The following is a 16910-nucleotide window of genomic DNA, read 5'->3' as shown; positions in this document are numbered from 1 at the left end:
AATGATAGGGAGTGGTCAACACTTCTTTAAAATACACAGTTACAGTAAAAATACTAAAAAACTGGGACCTTAATGAAGAACAGCAGAACTAAGCTGCCTTTTCAATACTCCGTTAATTTCTTTTAAAAATTGTACTACTGATATTCAAAACTTAAAATTAAAACTAGTACTTTCTCCCTCAGCCTAAATCACTTAAAACCAAAATTAAAAACATAAGCATCTGCAGATGCCATTTCTGTCTACTCAGCAAAACTAGAATTGCAAAACATTCTTTTTAGTAGAGTTAACTACCACAAAAGATAAACTGTTTCCCAGCTAGTGGCTTTAATCAGCCCCCAACTAAAAACTAAACCATTATCTAATGTGACGTGACAGGGTGAAATCTTATAACACATACATTCGGCAGGAATGATGTAACAAATAGGGAGCTGGATGTGTGTGATATGTGATGGCTGGACTTCAACCAAATGTCAGAAAAGCAAATAAAATGGTCTTTTCTCTTGTTCCAACCCTTACCACTATATGATCACACACACATAAAGCACAGCATAGTAAGCCTGCGATTCCTGGACTTTACCCTCATTATAAATGTATGAAGGAGGCTAAGAAATCATCAGGTTGGAGGTTTGATTCTAAAGTAAACTTGGGAGGAAAGCTCTCTAGGACGGATAAACTTGAAATGTACCTACCTTGCTCAAGCCCTCTAATTCCAATGAAAAACAGTGACATAGGCTTGCCGGACTTTCAGGGCCCTTCTAGATGCCAGACATACACTTACCACTACAATCGGTCAGAAACTACGGTGGTCCATGAACACTGAGCCCATTGAGTTAACTGGGGCTCAAAGCTTTAGGAAATCTATGTGAGACAATGGGTTGTAGTGGAGAGATCACTATATTGGGAGCCAAAAGGTTTCATGCCCAATATAGTTATACCCCAAATAGCTCAAACCTCTACATTTTTTTTCCAAATTATGTTCAGTTTTCTACATTTTTCTCATTTTCTCCTCTCCATAGGTAGTTCAAAACTGCTGGCAAGCAGTTTTGAACTACCTATGACTTTTTGACTGTCTTACCTCTGCCTCAAGTTTGTGTTATTTACCCATCTAAAAGTGTGATTAAAAAAAAAAAAAAATCTGTCATTCCTGAATAGGTGAAAATCAATAAAAAGAAATTGAGTTTGGAATTCAATGGCACCTGAAAGATCATCTAAAATGTAAGACTTTCATTTTAAGGTCATTAAAGCAGAGAAATACCTCTCCAAAATCACTAGCTCATGGCAAAATAGCACTTAAAACCCATATTTTATGACTCCCAGTTTATTATTTTTTCCAACACTTTTGTTTTTCAAAAAAACTAGGATAAGCAGAAGAAGCTTATAAATCAGAAAAAGTTCTATAAACAATGAATTAACATAAAAAAAAGAACACTAGAGCAGGAACTATCTGAAACCAGGTGTGTGTTCAAATAAATATGTCTTCTCTATCCCTATTTCTAATCATGCTTTTCACATTTGTGGAGGGGTACAGGGAAGCTTTCTTATATTTAGCATTGTTCAGAGGAATTTATGGGGCTTTCTTTTGTGGAAATTTTAAAATAGAAGTAAAATGTTTGTGTACTGGTACAGACCTGCTTGATAATTAAACTGGATGATTCACTTTAATCTTAAGATTCAAAATTTGTGACTAAATGTAAATTATCTCAGACTTTTTAAACAAAACTTACAGATTTCAATTGAATTGTCTGCAAGAAGAGTCCTTAAGCTGGAGGGCATGTGTAAGTTTTCTATGAACTTATGACCACAGTATATAATTCATTTATTTTGGTGTATACATACAACTGCATGTTTTTTCTGAGTCTATGGCTGGCATTGGTTTTCAAAGGTAATGACTCAAAATAATCATTACTTTCCATGTATAGACAAATGGAAAGAATCCCAAATTACAAAAAGACAAAAATTGCATGCATTTTATATTAGCAAAAGAACCTCTATTTTTGAAGTATTCACCTAGTGTTCCTACAATACTGTATTTGATCTACGTGTTACATTTTAGGACCATTCTCCTACTTTAAATATAGATGACACAACTTTGTCTAGTAGTGTTTTCCTTTGAACAGTTAAATCTAATTAGAAAAAAAGTAACTTTTTATTCAGAAAATGTGTACTTTTATTTAAATTAACAAGTATTTGTACTTGCTATAATGCAAATTTCCTTAATTCTCCTATACTATTAAAATTCTGTTCACGAACATCTTAAAAACTCACATTTGCAAATGTTCCACACAGTTCAAAAAACTCCAAATGTGTGAAAACAGCATTTGCCAATTCAAATTTATACTGTTCTATTAAACTCTGATACTTGGAGTTATCTCCACAATTTTTAATCTTTCATATTTCCTTTTCTTTAGATTTAGAAGAGAATTAAATAGAAATATTCCAAAAGAGTCCCAGGAGCATAACTCATCTGAATGTTTTAAATTGACTCTACATTTCAAATTTATTTTAAGATTAACACCAGAGCATGTTATTTAATCTCTTGTGTTTTCGTAACAATCGCTTACTGTAGAATAACTATTTTAATTTCAATCAGAAAACAGGAGTTAAATCAGTAGTCAATACCAGTGTGATTTTATCACTTTTCTTACTAAACAATATTCAGAATGATTAGATACTTTAATATTTGCAAGCAAACTTTATAAAACTGTGGAAACATGAGGATTTTATTATCACTGCAAAAAGACTGTCTACAACTTTGGAAGGACAAGACAGATGGAAGAACTGCTTGAGCCCATGAGTTCGAGACCAGCCTGGTCAACATAGAGAGACACCTTTCTCTACAAAAAAAAAAAAAAAGAAAGAAAAAGAAAATCAGCAGGTTACTATGGCATATGCCTGTAATCCCAACTACTTGGGAGTCTGAAGCAGGAGGATGGCTTGAGCCTCAGGAGGTAAAGGCTGCAGGCTGCGGCAAGCCATGATCTCATGACAGCACTGCAGCCTGGGCGACAGTAAGACCCTGTCTCAAAAAAAAAAAAAAGGAAAAAGAAAAAAACGTCATCAGCTTGTTGCAATGACATGTTTTGCCTTCTATGGTTCCAAGTCACTCTCCTGTCAACTAAAGCTACATTTAAAAACTCAATCACTTAACTCTTCAGATCCCCAAAGATTTACTTTTCTATTCTCCCTCTCCCCTGGCATTTACCTCAATGCTTTACGATTATGTAACAATCTGTAGAATTTAAAGTAATATATAATTTTATTTGAACCTTAAAAACCAATCTCTAAATAAAAGCCAGTAACGTTGCTTCCATTTTACTGCTAAGAAAACCAAGTTAAAGGACTTACCCATATTTATAGGATTAATAAGTAACAGTCTAAATTTAAACAACCCGCTTACAGTGTCTCCAATATAACTTCAACTCTCAACTTTCTCCTTCCCCAAATATACTTCTGTATCAACACACCTATACTCATTTTTATTCTTATGATGTTACTACCTCCCAGAAATTATAAAACCGAATATCAAGGTTTGGATGCACAGAGTTTGTTGTGAAAAACATGATGAAAATAAGATAAAAAATAGTTGACTGTTATAGCTGTAAACATTAGCATGTCAAAGTCTTTATGCAGATGACTGAAAAAGTTAAAATGTTTTTAAAATATTGTAAAGCTATAATATTTTAAACAATTAAAACAGCTCACACCACTCAGGAGTTATGTTTGGTGGGTGTAGGAGAGATCCAATTATCAAAAAGCAAATACTGGGACTAAGATGAGTGACCTCTTGATGGCTTCTCAGGGCCTGCATTCATTAGTACTGATAAATAAACCACCAATGAGTGTTCTTATGTAGCTGTAAAGTTACTCTGAAAATAAAAATAAATCACCACTTAAGGCCCAGCATGGTGGCACATGCCTGTAATCCCAGCACTTTGGGAGGCTGAGGTAGGCAGATCACAAGGTAAAGAGATGGAGATCATCCTGGTCAACATGGTAAAACCCCATCTCTACTAAAAATACAAAAAAAAATTAGTTGGGCATGGTGGTGCGCGCCTGTAGTCCCAGCTACTCGGGAGGCTGAGGCAGGGGAATCGCTTGAACCTGGGAGGTGGAGGTTGCAGCGAGCAGAGGTTGCAGTGAGCCGAGATCGCGCCACTGAATTCCAGACTGGCGAAAGAGCGAGACTCTATCTCAAAAAAATAAATAAAATAAAATAAAATAAAAATAAATAAATCACTACTTAAAAAGGTACAATGTTGTCTTTCTGATCTTTAAGAATTATGTGATACAGTTTGTTCAAGCAATAATAACATACTTTTCCTGGAAACACAGATTGAGTCTTCCTGTTAAATCAAATCTACACCAAAGCTAAAAGTGAGAGCTTAACTTCAGATTATTTCCACCTACTAAATTTAGAATTTATCCTTTTATGTCTAGACACATACCAGAAACTATTTTCCTTTTTTATATATGAGAAACCAGCCAGGAGTGCACTTTGGGAGGCTGAGGTGGGAGGATCATTTGAGGCCAGGAATTTCACACCAGCCTGGGCAATTAATTAGCCCAGACTTGTGGTGCACGCCTGTAGTTCCAGTTACTCAAGAGGCTGAGGTGAGGGGATAGCTTGAGCCCAGGAGGTAGAGGTTGTAGTGAGCCAAGATCATGCCACTGCACTCCAGCCTGGGTGACAGAGTAAGACACTGTCTCAAAAAAAAAAAAGCAAGAAAAGCCTTTAATAGGCATTTTAGGTTCTTCACTTGCACCACTTTCCTTTTGCACTTCTCTTCAAAAGGTAATTTATCAACATGCGATAAGTTAGTTTCTCAGTAATATACTGCTTATTGTAAATGTTTTGAGTATAGAGACAGTAAGCAAGATTTACATTCCTGCTCCTCCCTATCCAATGCCTATAATAGTTCAAACTACATTTATCTCAAAGATGACTCAATACTTTTCAAAAAGAATTGAATAAATTTGGAAGACTAAGCATTCAATATGGATGCAAAAAATAGAATATGAAAGAAGGGAAAGAGAGAAGAGTGGGAGAAGAGAAAAGAATTTCGGTATATTTTCAATGATTAACTATAATATTTTGCTTCTCACAAGAATGTCAGTTTCTCGTCAATCAAATAATCCTATAATTGTACTTAATATTAATGCAAAAATTTATAGAATTTCCATGAAATGTAAAATGGTCATTTATAAATGTAATAATATGAAGAATTGTTTATTATCCCATTTATAAATAAGATCTGTTAAGAGCACTAATCTCATAGAACTTTTGTGTCCCATATAAAATTCAATACATCTTAGTAATTAAATAGTTCGTCCAATAGCACACCACCTAATACTAAATTTAAGGGGCAGCTAAGCCTAACTAGTTCTTGAAACTACTGACATTAATAAGCAAAATAACAATAAGAAAAATATTTTTGTAAATTACCTAGAACACATACATATAATATTCTTAATCCTTTTCTAATTAAGGAGCCACCTGAAACAGAATGCCAAAATCTTTATATAAATCAGCTTATAAAAACAAAGCTGGTAACAAGTTTCAGTGATATGTGATTATTCAGGCGAACACTTATTTCCATTAAAGAGAACTATTATTACCAGGGTTATTAAAATTAAATCTAAACGCCATCAGTGAGTACATTTGCATGGCACTACTCAAATAAGCACATATGAATTTTGTGGCAAGAAGATACAACTTTCATTTGTTCTCTGAAATTCCAAGTATTCTAAAAGCACAGAATACTCTAAAAGTACATTCAAGCATGGTTTCAAAAGTTCTTTTTTGTAGTCTTTTAAACTACTGGATCATAAATTTAACAGCTCCTAAGTAAGGAAACATTTTACTACCAAAAGAAAATTTCTCACTAATATCAAAGTTATATTAATAACCCTGAACATTACTGACAGAATAAACTATGTGTTTCTCCAAAACTGGAAGCTAGTTCAACTGCAACACTGTTAGTTGGGAAGCCTAATATATTAATATGAATTAACTAAGTCACAAAGCCCGTAACTTAAAAAATAAACAAATCACTTAAGAGTAACATCAAAGAAGTAACAAGTATTATTTCTTATACCCTTGTATCACACAGAGATTCAGTAGTATGCCTTTGGAGTAAAAAGCTTGTCTTGGTCAAATGAGAACCAAGATAGCCAAGTGCTGCCTCAACTAGCATTGTTTGTTGTATGTTCTAATGTTGAGTTTCTCAATCATTTTTACCGCCACCCACCCTCATTCCAGTTGTCATGTGGCAATGTCTGGAGACATTTTGATCGTCACTAGTAGGAGAGATGCTACTGCCTCGTTTCCCAGGTGCTTCCCAAACCCCTCCTGAGAACTACCATGTACATTCTTCACCTAGAGATAGTATCAATTAACCTCCCTATCTCAAATTGTAGCTTCAAACTGTCCTAAAGCGGAGCTCAAAACAATAGGTCATTACGCTGGGGTCAGAGATATGTGCCAAGCTCTAATGCCAGATGGTAAGAGAGAGAAACTCTAGTCTGGTCTATACATGTAGTCAAATATCATGACTAAACAAGATTTCTCTGCCTGCCATCGCCAACTCAGGAAGTTGACTTAATACAAATCAATCAAAAGTAAATCTACAAAATGCCCACTATGGTTTTAAATGAGAGAAAATATCAAAAAGTCTGGGAAACTCCAAGACCAGATAAACCAGAGCTCGCAAAGAGGAACAAAGGCAGCATTCCTCCCAGAAGCGGAACTCCTCTAATGCCCCTCTCAGGTTAGGAGCCTGCGAATGGCAACAAAAAGACATCTGCCAAGACAGCAGAATGAGGGGCCACTTAACCCAAATGAGGAACACGCTCCTTAGGAGAAAGGAGAACCCTCCTCATTCCTACTCTGGCCCAGGGACCCCTGCGTGTAGCTTCTCCTTCTGTCCTTTCCAGATGGTAGTTTTACACCAATTCATTAATTTTTCCTAACCACTGTATAAAGGCTATGTTGGGAGGTGTTTACATTTACCACTTACCACGATGGCCAGAACAGGGGGAGACACATAGTTCTGAAAGGACAGCCTATTGTGCACTGGAGACAGCAACAACCTGCCTTTAGGTTACAGCCCTCCAGGGAAAATAGGAGGTTAAGTGTGATTTTGGTTTTAGGTGAGATACCAAATAGTGGAGACATTTTTGAAAGTGTTCACTACGAAAAAATGCTATGCTAACCATTAATATACTCTGTAGTTTGAAAGACTACCACTGACATACCAAAAATACCGATTTAAATCAAAATGTATCCAAAACTTGAGAAGTTGGTTCTCTGGATTACTCCTCTCTCTACTTCCACCAATATAGCTCATGTGAGGTATATATGAGGTCTACATGAACCTCACACTCTAGACAATTATTTTCATTTCTCAAACACCAAAAATGATTGTACTAAATAATTTAGTCAGTTGACTAAACATAGTTTTTAAATGCTAAACCGAAAAAGCCTAAAGAGTAGGAAAACTAAAAAACAACGTATATGTGTAATCAAAATGTCAATACACTGATGTTTCTGCTACCATCAATGGAATTTACTGTCTTAATTAACATATGTAAGGCTACAGATATTGTGATATTTAGATGAAAGTTCTATATTTTCCATACCATTTTTGTAAGTAGTCCAGTGCCTCCAAACGAGCACCAATCTCAAAAGTGATTCCAGGGCGATTTGGGGGCTTTTTACTCATCTTGAGATCCTATTCTTCAGTATTCTCTTTTCACTACCTCAAGAGAAAGAAAAAAGTTAGATTCCGATGCAGAAAATGCATAGGAAGTAGAGTATAAGGGAACAGGTAAAATTAAATTTAAACAGAATTTCTAAAACAATACATGGGAATATAAAATACTTGCCAAATTGTTAAGAAATTTGAAGGAGTATTACCAACATCTCTACATAAAGTTCTGTGCAATCTGCAGGCAATCTTGATAATGACTTAAGAAAAAGAACAAAGAAAACATAACTATCTAAAAAGAATGAATAAATAGACTGTGAAAAATTGTTAATAGCTAAAAATGCTTTATATTTTAGCTTGAAGATACCCAAGAAAATTCTCCACGGGGACAGCTGAAAATGCTTTCCTGCCTTTGAAAAATTAAGACAGCTGAATGTTCTGGAATACGACTACTGAAATTCTTGAGAACAAAATCAATTTTTTAATTTCAACAAATATTTGTTGAGTGCCTCATAATACAAAACACTAGATAAGGCCCTACAGCACACAAAGATGGAGGAAACAGTAGGCACAATCCTCTGCCAGTAAAGATACCACTAATTCCTCTTGGGATTAGGATTTTTCATTACTCATGATCTCCCACCTTGGCAGCACATAATTCAATAATTTTAATTTAACATATAGTGCTACAAAAGAGACTGCTTTCTTATACTTCACATTCAACAAGCAATAATAACATGCTTTTGTTAACTCTGAGTATTTCTACTATATTTCAATATAGACAGTGTCCACATTGATAATAAAAGTGGTTGTAATGCTAGAACAAAAACTGCAAAGGAGTACCTATGTATCCCTAGGTCGTTCACATGCAAAGTACTATATTTTGGGCCACACTGGCCACAGAGCACATTTGAGATGGCCTCTCTTTCACTAATGGGTATATGAGGAATATGAATAAATTTTGAGATAACCTAATCAAAACATATAACTCATAATTAGAAATGTAAATTGATTGTTATCAGGGGCAAGGAGAGATCCCTAAAATGTCCTTCAATATTAGAAATCACTAATGACTATGTTCCCTAGAGTTTAAAACGAAAAAAGAAACACACACACTTGTCATTTTTTATCATGGTTTTGTCACAATTCAAAATAGACAAAACAGAACAGCAAATATAAAATTTCAACTGCTCCCTCTTTTCTCTTGGAAAGAGCCTGATAGATAAGGGAAAAAATAGCATCAATACAGGCCATGAAAATATGCGAACTTAAATACTCATGGTTGGAGGGGGAGAGTGGGTATCCGCCTGCTATGGCATAAGCACATATTAAAGCATTAAAAAGTTAACAGGGAGCTTGCCCAGGGTGTAGGTGGTGCAAAAGAACAAATGTATGAATATTTCTAACAGAGGTCTTGTCAGTGTGCAACATGTAAGGCAGTTACTTAAATGTGTAGAAATCGAATCAACCTTTTCTGCTGTCACAGGAAGAATTCAGTAAGAGGTAGTAAAGGTACACTAACATCTTCTAGGATCAAACTTACAGCCCATAATTAAGCGATGGATTGAATAAGTATAATCCCCCATTGACACTTAGGGGTAAAGTACCAGAAAAAAACAAGATTTTCCTTTGTCTTAGGTTTGAAGAGGGAAGGATGAAGAGGGACTTGAATTAAGGAACTTTTATAAAGTAAGACAGTCTACTGGGAGTAAAACTTGAAGCAAAAAGAAGGCAGAGAGCACGGAGAGGAGTAAAAACAGAAAGGAAAGGAGCAAAGAATGGCAAGAAATAGGACAGTGGAAGTTTTCAGAGATGACAAGTGAGAGAGAAGAAGAAATGAGCAAGAAGACATAGAGACGGATAACGTAAAGCAATGGTCAGAGAATGACCGCCAGGCCAAAAAAGGTGAGGAGGTGAGGCCAGAGAGGGGGTGGCAAGAGACAGGCAGGAAAGGCTGAGACCGGGCTGGCAGGGAGCTGGAGAAGCCTCCAGGTTTGACAGCCATCCGGCCCTCGGCAGGGGGGTAAGGAAGGGAGGGGAAGGGGGAGCGGCGGCGCCCAGACAATAGGGCCCGCGAGTTACGGGGAGGGAGGCGGGAGGGGAGCGGGCCGGAGAGAGAGACACCAGAATGGGGGCGTCCCGGGCGGCCCGGCGGTGGCCAGGCGGCCTCCCGGCTCAGCCGCCGCCGCCTCTTACCGACTCGGCCTCCTCTCTGCACAGCAGCCGGGCCGTCCGGGGCCGAGCTGGGGTACGAGCAGGGCGGCCAGCCCGGGCCTCTCCCTCTGCCTCCGCCCAGGCAGCGGCCGGGGAGGGAGCAGGAGCGGAGCGAGCTGGGGCCGCAGCGCCGGATCGGCCCAAGGTTTCGCGGGAGGGAGCTGGGTCCGAGCCCTCAAGCTCGCTCAGGGTCCGCTGCCATCGCCGCCGCCACCGCCTCCGCCGCCGGCCAGCCCTGACGCGACGCCGGGCCCCGGCGACGTCAGCCGCCCGCGACGTGCCGGAAGCGGGCCTGGCCTTGTCACGTGACTCGCGAGGGTTGGGCCCGGACCGGGCAGCAGATTGGCGGGCCGCCGTGGGAGGCGGGGCTTTGCGGTAGTTGATGGACCGCTAGCGGGCGGGGCTGTGGTAAGTGGAGGAAAGAACGCGAGCTCTTGGTACCTATTGGTAGTTGTGAAGTGTTTGACCTTTGAGATTTGAGGACGAAGGGCATTGCTTGTTATTCTTGATTCGTTGGGAACCACGTCCCGCAAACCCCTCTACCCAGGACCCTTGGCAAACTTTTTCAAATGCACTGCATGCTTTCTTAGATATCCACCCCATTCCACATCAAGAACAGAGTATGGTTACTGCTACAAAATCAATAAACCTCCCTTGAATGGATACTTTGTGATAGACACTAGGCTGTAAATATGTCACCTGACAATCACAATTGTACAACTGTATTACAATTGTATTGCTTTCCAGTCTTGGAGATCTTTACAATACAAAGACGCGTATTACTAAGATGTGTGTGTGCCTGTGCGCTCGCGCTGAGGCACAGCTGAATAACCTTAACCTATGGCTACATTGATATCACTTCCCCAGGACCACACAGCTAATGATGGCAGAACTGCTTTTATTGAATACCTACCCTCCCAAACTCTACTAAGCATAGGAGACAGTATCCCCGCTGTGGGGAGAAACCAATAAGTGAACACATTGAAAATAATACTGAGATGAAACATGTTTTTTCTCTTGCTTTCCACTGTACCACTCTGGCTTTCAAGTGCAACATTGCATACAAATGACACTTATATTTATCTTGCTTCACAGTGTGGAGTTAAAATAGCAAAGTAACTCTCTTTAAACTTCAGTTATAGTAAGATTTGGTAAATTAAACAATCATTTTTTTTTATTCAACAAACAATCATTTAGCACCTACTATATCACTAATAGCTACTGAGCTAGACTGAGCATGGTGATACATAGAAAAGGTATAAATAAGACAGTCTCTAGTGGATATTTGTTGTCTTGTTATTTGGTTGCCCGGCATCTCAACTCTCTTTCCATGTTTGAGAAATTTCTCATCATGGTTGTCGTTAGTTCAGAACACCAAATACTTGTAGCATCTTCCTTAGGACATGACAGGATTATACTTTCTACCCTCCTTAGAATTATGCATGGCTATTTGATTTGCTTTGGCTGATAAAATGTAATTACAAGTGAGAGTTGTCATGACCAGTTGGTAATTTTTAACGCCGGCTCACCAAACTTTCTGTCTCTGGCACAGTGTAAAGCAGTGTTTGAGATGATAGCTGCTCTACCATCTGTCTAAAACTGTCTACCAGCTTCTAGACAGATTATGATGAACCAAGGCCTCACTGATAATCTACAACTACTGTGTTGTATAAGGAAAAAATAAATATTTATTATTTTAAGTTATGGAGATTTGGGGACTGGATTGTTTGTTACACAGCATAATCCTACCCAAACTAAATGATACATCCAACCTTATGTATCTTGGATGCAGAATCAACCTCCCACTAAATAAGATGAAAATATCAGAAACTTATGTTTCCAGTCTCCCTTGCAGCTAAAGTTCTAGTCTCAAGTAAAACTCTCTTACCGATGACTTTGTTGCTAATGATGTTCAAAATAAGGAAACTTTTCTTCTGCATCTGTGGCAGTACCAGTATTCAAGTTTCTAATGGTCAGCCTAGAGTTAAATCTTTCTGAACTCTGGCAGAACCCCTGCTGAATCACAAGCTAGTAAGTGAGAACTAATAAATATCTATTATTATACACCACTAAAAATTTGAGGTTGTTTGCAATTTAAATAAAATACATACATAAAGAATAACACAGATTCTGTCCATTCTCCCAACTATTTGAGAATCCACCCTGAAAAGATGATTGTTCCATTTTAATTGGAACTTGACGATGAGTCTTCCAATAATGACACTTGAAAGAAACAAATTAAAATGAGGTCTTATATAAATGATTCCTGGTTTCAGTGGATTGAATAGGCTTAGTAATCCTGTGTGGAGTTAATACCATCCCCTAGGGGGCACTTTGGAAATGGAGGAAGGTATTTTAGTTGTCTCAGAATTGGGGTCGGGCGCTGCTACTATTTTGTGGGAAGGAACCAGGGCTACTAGGCATCCTGAAATTTACAGTGCAGTTCCATACCTTGAAGAATTGCCCCAGGTCATGCATGACTTCTGGATGTTCTTCCAGACATTCATGTAGGTGAAAAATCTGTTTATAATTGTCTGTACCTAAAACTGCATTTCACATATAAGTTTTCACATGTAAGTATTTTTGAAAGGTTTTAATATACATTAAAAATTTCCAGGAAAGAAGCAACTATGTAGCGTAAGGGAACACTGACCTTTTTTTCTGAACATTACCAGGAGTCTATCTCATTTTAAAATATCATGCCACCAATGGCTAATTATTCATAGTATTTGAGGCACTGATAGAACGCACCTATGTCAGTCTGGTTGCATGGCTGTTACATTTAGGAAAATCTAAATTTAGATACAAGCATGTCACTACTTCATTATATATCTCTGTGAGACAAGGCTGAACGTTATGTATTGAAATATATATATGATTTCTTATGAATTATTTTCATAAAATTAGTTTTTTATATTATCATTGTCATATTGGTTTTTAAGTATATATATATAGCTTGGTTATGTTATTTATGAATTTAATTTCAGAAAGTGGAGAGGGTGTGAACATAATACTGACTCTAAAAGGGAGTCTTTTAGACTTATCTCAAGCCTGATAAAACTGACAAAAATTTCATGTAGGATGTCATTTCCTCTTTTAACCACACAGAGTCAAAGGTCAGGATCAGAGTAGGCATACAGGATATACAAAATTCTAGTACTGACTTCCCGGCCATGTAGTGAAGCTATACATTGCTCTGTCCCTTCTCCTCTCTTCCACCCAACACACCCTCATCCAGATGGTTGATGCCCAGCCATCAGTCACTCCATCTCCAAATATAGAAAGAAAGAACTTACAGCTGTGTTTGAGCAGAACCAAACAAGCAGTGGGCAAATTATCTTGAAACAACAGTTGTTAGGCAGAAATCACTGAACTAAATTCCTCCAACATTAAAAATATGAATATGGAACCATAATGTCTCCTGGAATATTTAACAAATGTTTACCTATTTTAAAGTAGAAAAAAAGTTACCACTAAATACCAGATACTTCTTGATTACAAATAAAACACAAGAAAGTTACTTTTTGTATGTTTACTTAATATTTATAATTAGCATTATTAAAGAAAATCAAAGCAATTCAAGGTTTTTTTTGTTTTGTTTTGTTTTCTTTTCTTTTAGGTTAGTTTAGCAGAAACTTAAACGGCTGTGATAGATAACCTCCGTCAAATCTCTTCGTTCCAGGTGCATAAAAATCTTTGAAAATAGCACTGACATAATTTTCCTCACCTGCCAAAGAGCTCACTTATCTTTTCTGTCACCATATCCCTTTATCAACTGAACAGAAGTTATAGTTATTCCAGAATTAATCCCTGGCAATAGGAGCTCTAGGCCATGTATGAACTGGCAGAGATGTCATCTCTCCCAATGTTCCCACAGCATTTTTTTCACCTCTCTAATGTATTCCTCACTGTGATTCATAAGTTTATATTCCACTTTCTTAGAATGAGCCAACTCCAAGGATGACAGGGTGTTCCAGATTACTTTAAACATATTTATATACACGTATAAATAAAGAAACATAATGTTATTAAAGTAAATAATACATATTTATTAATTTATGTACAAAGTACATAATATTCAAGTAATATATATTACTTTGATATGTATATGTATATATGCAAGTTTATGTGTTACTCAGTTTACACGTTACTCAGAGCCACATGGATTTCTGAGATTTTTAAAACTTTTAGGCTTGGCAGTAATGATTCTAAGATATCAAAGTCTCTGCTACTAAGGGTCATAAAATAGAAAAAATATGTATATCTATTTCAGCAAATGCAGCAAGAGAGGCAAATAACTCTTTTGTGTGTGTGCAGATTACCATGAAGCAAGAGAGTGAACATAAAATTTATCATCCAACCCTGAACACTTTTGAGAATGGAAGGAAGTGCTATTAATAATTACACCAGAATGACAGGTGGACCCAGACAGTTCCAGACAAACTGAGATATCTGGTCATGACACATAAAGCACGAAGAAATAATCATGAGAAATTAGTGAAGATTTTATTAGTACAAGTACATTGAATATGGAATCCTCTCGTGATACCTCAAAGGATTTTCACATTTCCGATTTAGGACAAAGGATGATCTCTGCTTCCCACTGCTATGTGATACTTTGCACCACCCCTGATTTTTATCGTTGTTTACTAGTGTCTCTTGCATTAACTATATCTGTATTTCTCAAGCTTTAGTCTGCCAATTATCTGCATTATAGAGATGTGCATACAGCTCAGGGACCCCGTTTTAACAAGATGGTCTGTTAAAATGCAACGCTGTTTGATAAAATGAAAGTTCCTGGGCCCTGATTTATATCTTAGGTTTGGGGACTGGAAATCTGCATTTTCAGTAAGCTACCCAAAACAATTATACGTACATGAAAAATTCAGACCCGCAGTGTGTGAGGATTCTTTTTGTAGCATGTAACAGAAAATTTTATGAAAACAGGTATAAGCATAAAGGGAATTTTTCAGTTTGGGAAATTAATAGAAGATAAGGGATAAATCTGCCTTCTACATCAGTTTGATTTAGTGAAAAATTATAACATCTTTCACACCACTTCCTAAGGTTTGGCTTGATTCTGGGGATCCCCAATAGCTTAAGATATCACAGCATCCTGGTGACCATAAAAACAAATCCTAGAATTCTTTCTCTCACTGGCCTAAATAAAGTTAGGTGCCTAAACCTGAACCAAGCATGGTGGCCATGGGGATGACTTGTACTGATTTGGCTTAAACTGGATTCCTATTCCTAATCAGGCAGGAAAGGGTGAAGACTGGTCTAAACCTCACGGACTAAGCGATTGGAATGAGTGGGTTCTTTAATGCAAAATTTGAGTGCTGTTGCTTAAAAGAAAGAGATTGTAATTTGGACAACAAAATAACTAATATTAAACATAACTGTAACTCCAAATCACAATTTACAGCCATTCAACAAAGCTGAGAATTCTCTTCCTGGCTTGCAAAGTTAGAAAACCAAGCCAAATGAGAGCCAAATCTAGTGAGAGATTGACCTAACACTCACATTCCTAATTCTGTAGGTGTTTGATTTTAGAGATAGTCTCTACAATGTCCAATCCCTATTTCTGCAGATTGTTAAAACTGGGGTAGGAGAGGCTGAGCAACAGAACACAGCAACTACACAAATTAATAGTCACCAAATAGTGAATATTTTTACTCTGTTAGTGATCATTCTTTTCGTTGAGAACAGAGCTAGCAGCAATTAAGTGGCATCCTGAAAAATGGCAGACAGCATACATGCATGCATGCAATATTCATTTATTTACATCCATTCATTCGTCATTAATGTATTTGTTTAATCACTTAATGTCTTAGTTTGTGCTGCTATTTAAAAAATACCATAGACTGGGTAGCTTAAGCAACAGAAATCTATTGCTAACAGTTCTAGAGGCTGGGAAGTCCAAGATCAAGATGCCAATTGATTTGGTGCCTGGGATTCTTCCTGGTTTGCACTTGGCTGCCTTCTCACTGTGTCCTCACATGACAGACAGAAATCATCTCTCTAATGTTTCTTCTAAGGGACTACTCTCATTCATGAAGGCTCAACCTTCATTACATAGTTACTTACCAAAGGCCCGCTTCCAAGTACCATCGCATTGGGGATTAGGGCTTCAATATTAATTTGGGGGAGAGGGAAACACACACATTCAGTTCATAGCACTCAACAAACTTTTTGAATTCTCTCCTAATGCTAGAGACTGGGGGATGTAGAGTAAGGGAACAGGAAGAAAAATAAAACTAGATACCCACTCAGAGGTGACTTGTCATGATGCAGACATGGATACAGAAACAACTAAACACAATATGAAGCTAAATATAAATCAGTTTGAAATAAAGATACTATTAGAATATGGTCATTCTGACTCGACAAATCAAGAAAGACAGCATAAAAGAAGAGACATTCAAAATATGCTTTGAAGGATAAGTAAGCTCCAAATAAGAGTTCTATGCAGACTTTATAATTATTAATGCTTTATAGTTTCAATTCAAGGACTGACAAATGAAAATATTCTACTTCCATTTCTTTTCCACATACACGTATTGAACATCTGTGATGTGCCAAGCACACAGCACTAGTTTCAGGGAGCATAAGGGATAAGCTTAATTCCTGATCATTGTTAAGACATTTAACAATTTAACAATGTAGAAATGTAGACAAACATGCTAACAGATAACTTGGATACACTGTAAGTGTTAGTGCGGAAGAATGCACAGGGTCAGCATTTGGGCTCTAACTGGTCACTCAGAATTTGTCTAAATGTCTGGCCTCCTGGCCAGGACCAGAAAACAATGACAATATCTCCAAGGTAATTGTGGACATTCAAATGAAATAATTCCCCTTCTGCAGGAGGGAGAGTGAGCAGGGAAGGGGCAGATAATTTATCAGCGCAAGCATTGCATAGCTCGTGGTTTGCCTTAGTAAAAGTGTTGAGGCAACACACCCTTGTGGTTGAGTATCGGATTACTTCCT

General features: G+C 37.4%; 1 protein-coding gene across 15 annotated transcripts in view; it reads right to left on the bottom strand.

The window, feature by feature from the left end:
- Nucleotides 1–10214, bottom strand: part of PHF20L1 (PHD finger protein 20 like 1) — a 74244-nt gene extending 64030 nt beyond the window's left edge. For 9 of the 15 annotated variants that reach the window (XR_004229062.1, XM_031935906.1, XM_031935908.1 and 6 more), the window contains exons 1-2: nt 9903–10214; nt 7639–7754 (exon numbers count right to left, since the gene is read on the bottom strand). Coding sequence is in view for 14 of the 15 variants with exons in the window: in XM_031935906.1 (XP_031791766.1) it covers nt 7639–7721 (83 nt within the window). In the remaining variant the exon portion in view is untranslated. Of the gene's footprint in view, nt 1–7638; nt 7759–9902 lie in introns of all 15 variants that reach the window. The other 6 variants (XM_031935907.1, XM_031935914.1, XM_031935916.1 and 3 more) reach the window with 3 other exon arrangements.
- Nucleotides 10215–16910: the final 6696 nt, after the last annotated feature.

The sequence above is a fragment of the Piliocolobus tephrosceles genome, chromosome 7 (assembly GCF_002776525.5).
Source record: "Piliocolobus tephrosceles isolate RC106 chromosome 7, ASM277652v3, whole genome shotgun sequence".
NCBI classification, from domain to species: domain Eukaryota; kingdom Metazoa; phylum Chordata; class Mammalia; order Primates; family Cercopithecidae; genus Piliocolobus; species Piliocolobus tephrosceles.
Note: the sequence above shows the minus strand (reverse complement) of the source record. Positions and strands in the feature narration are given on the sequence as shown.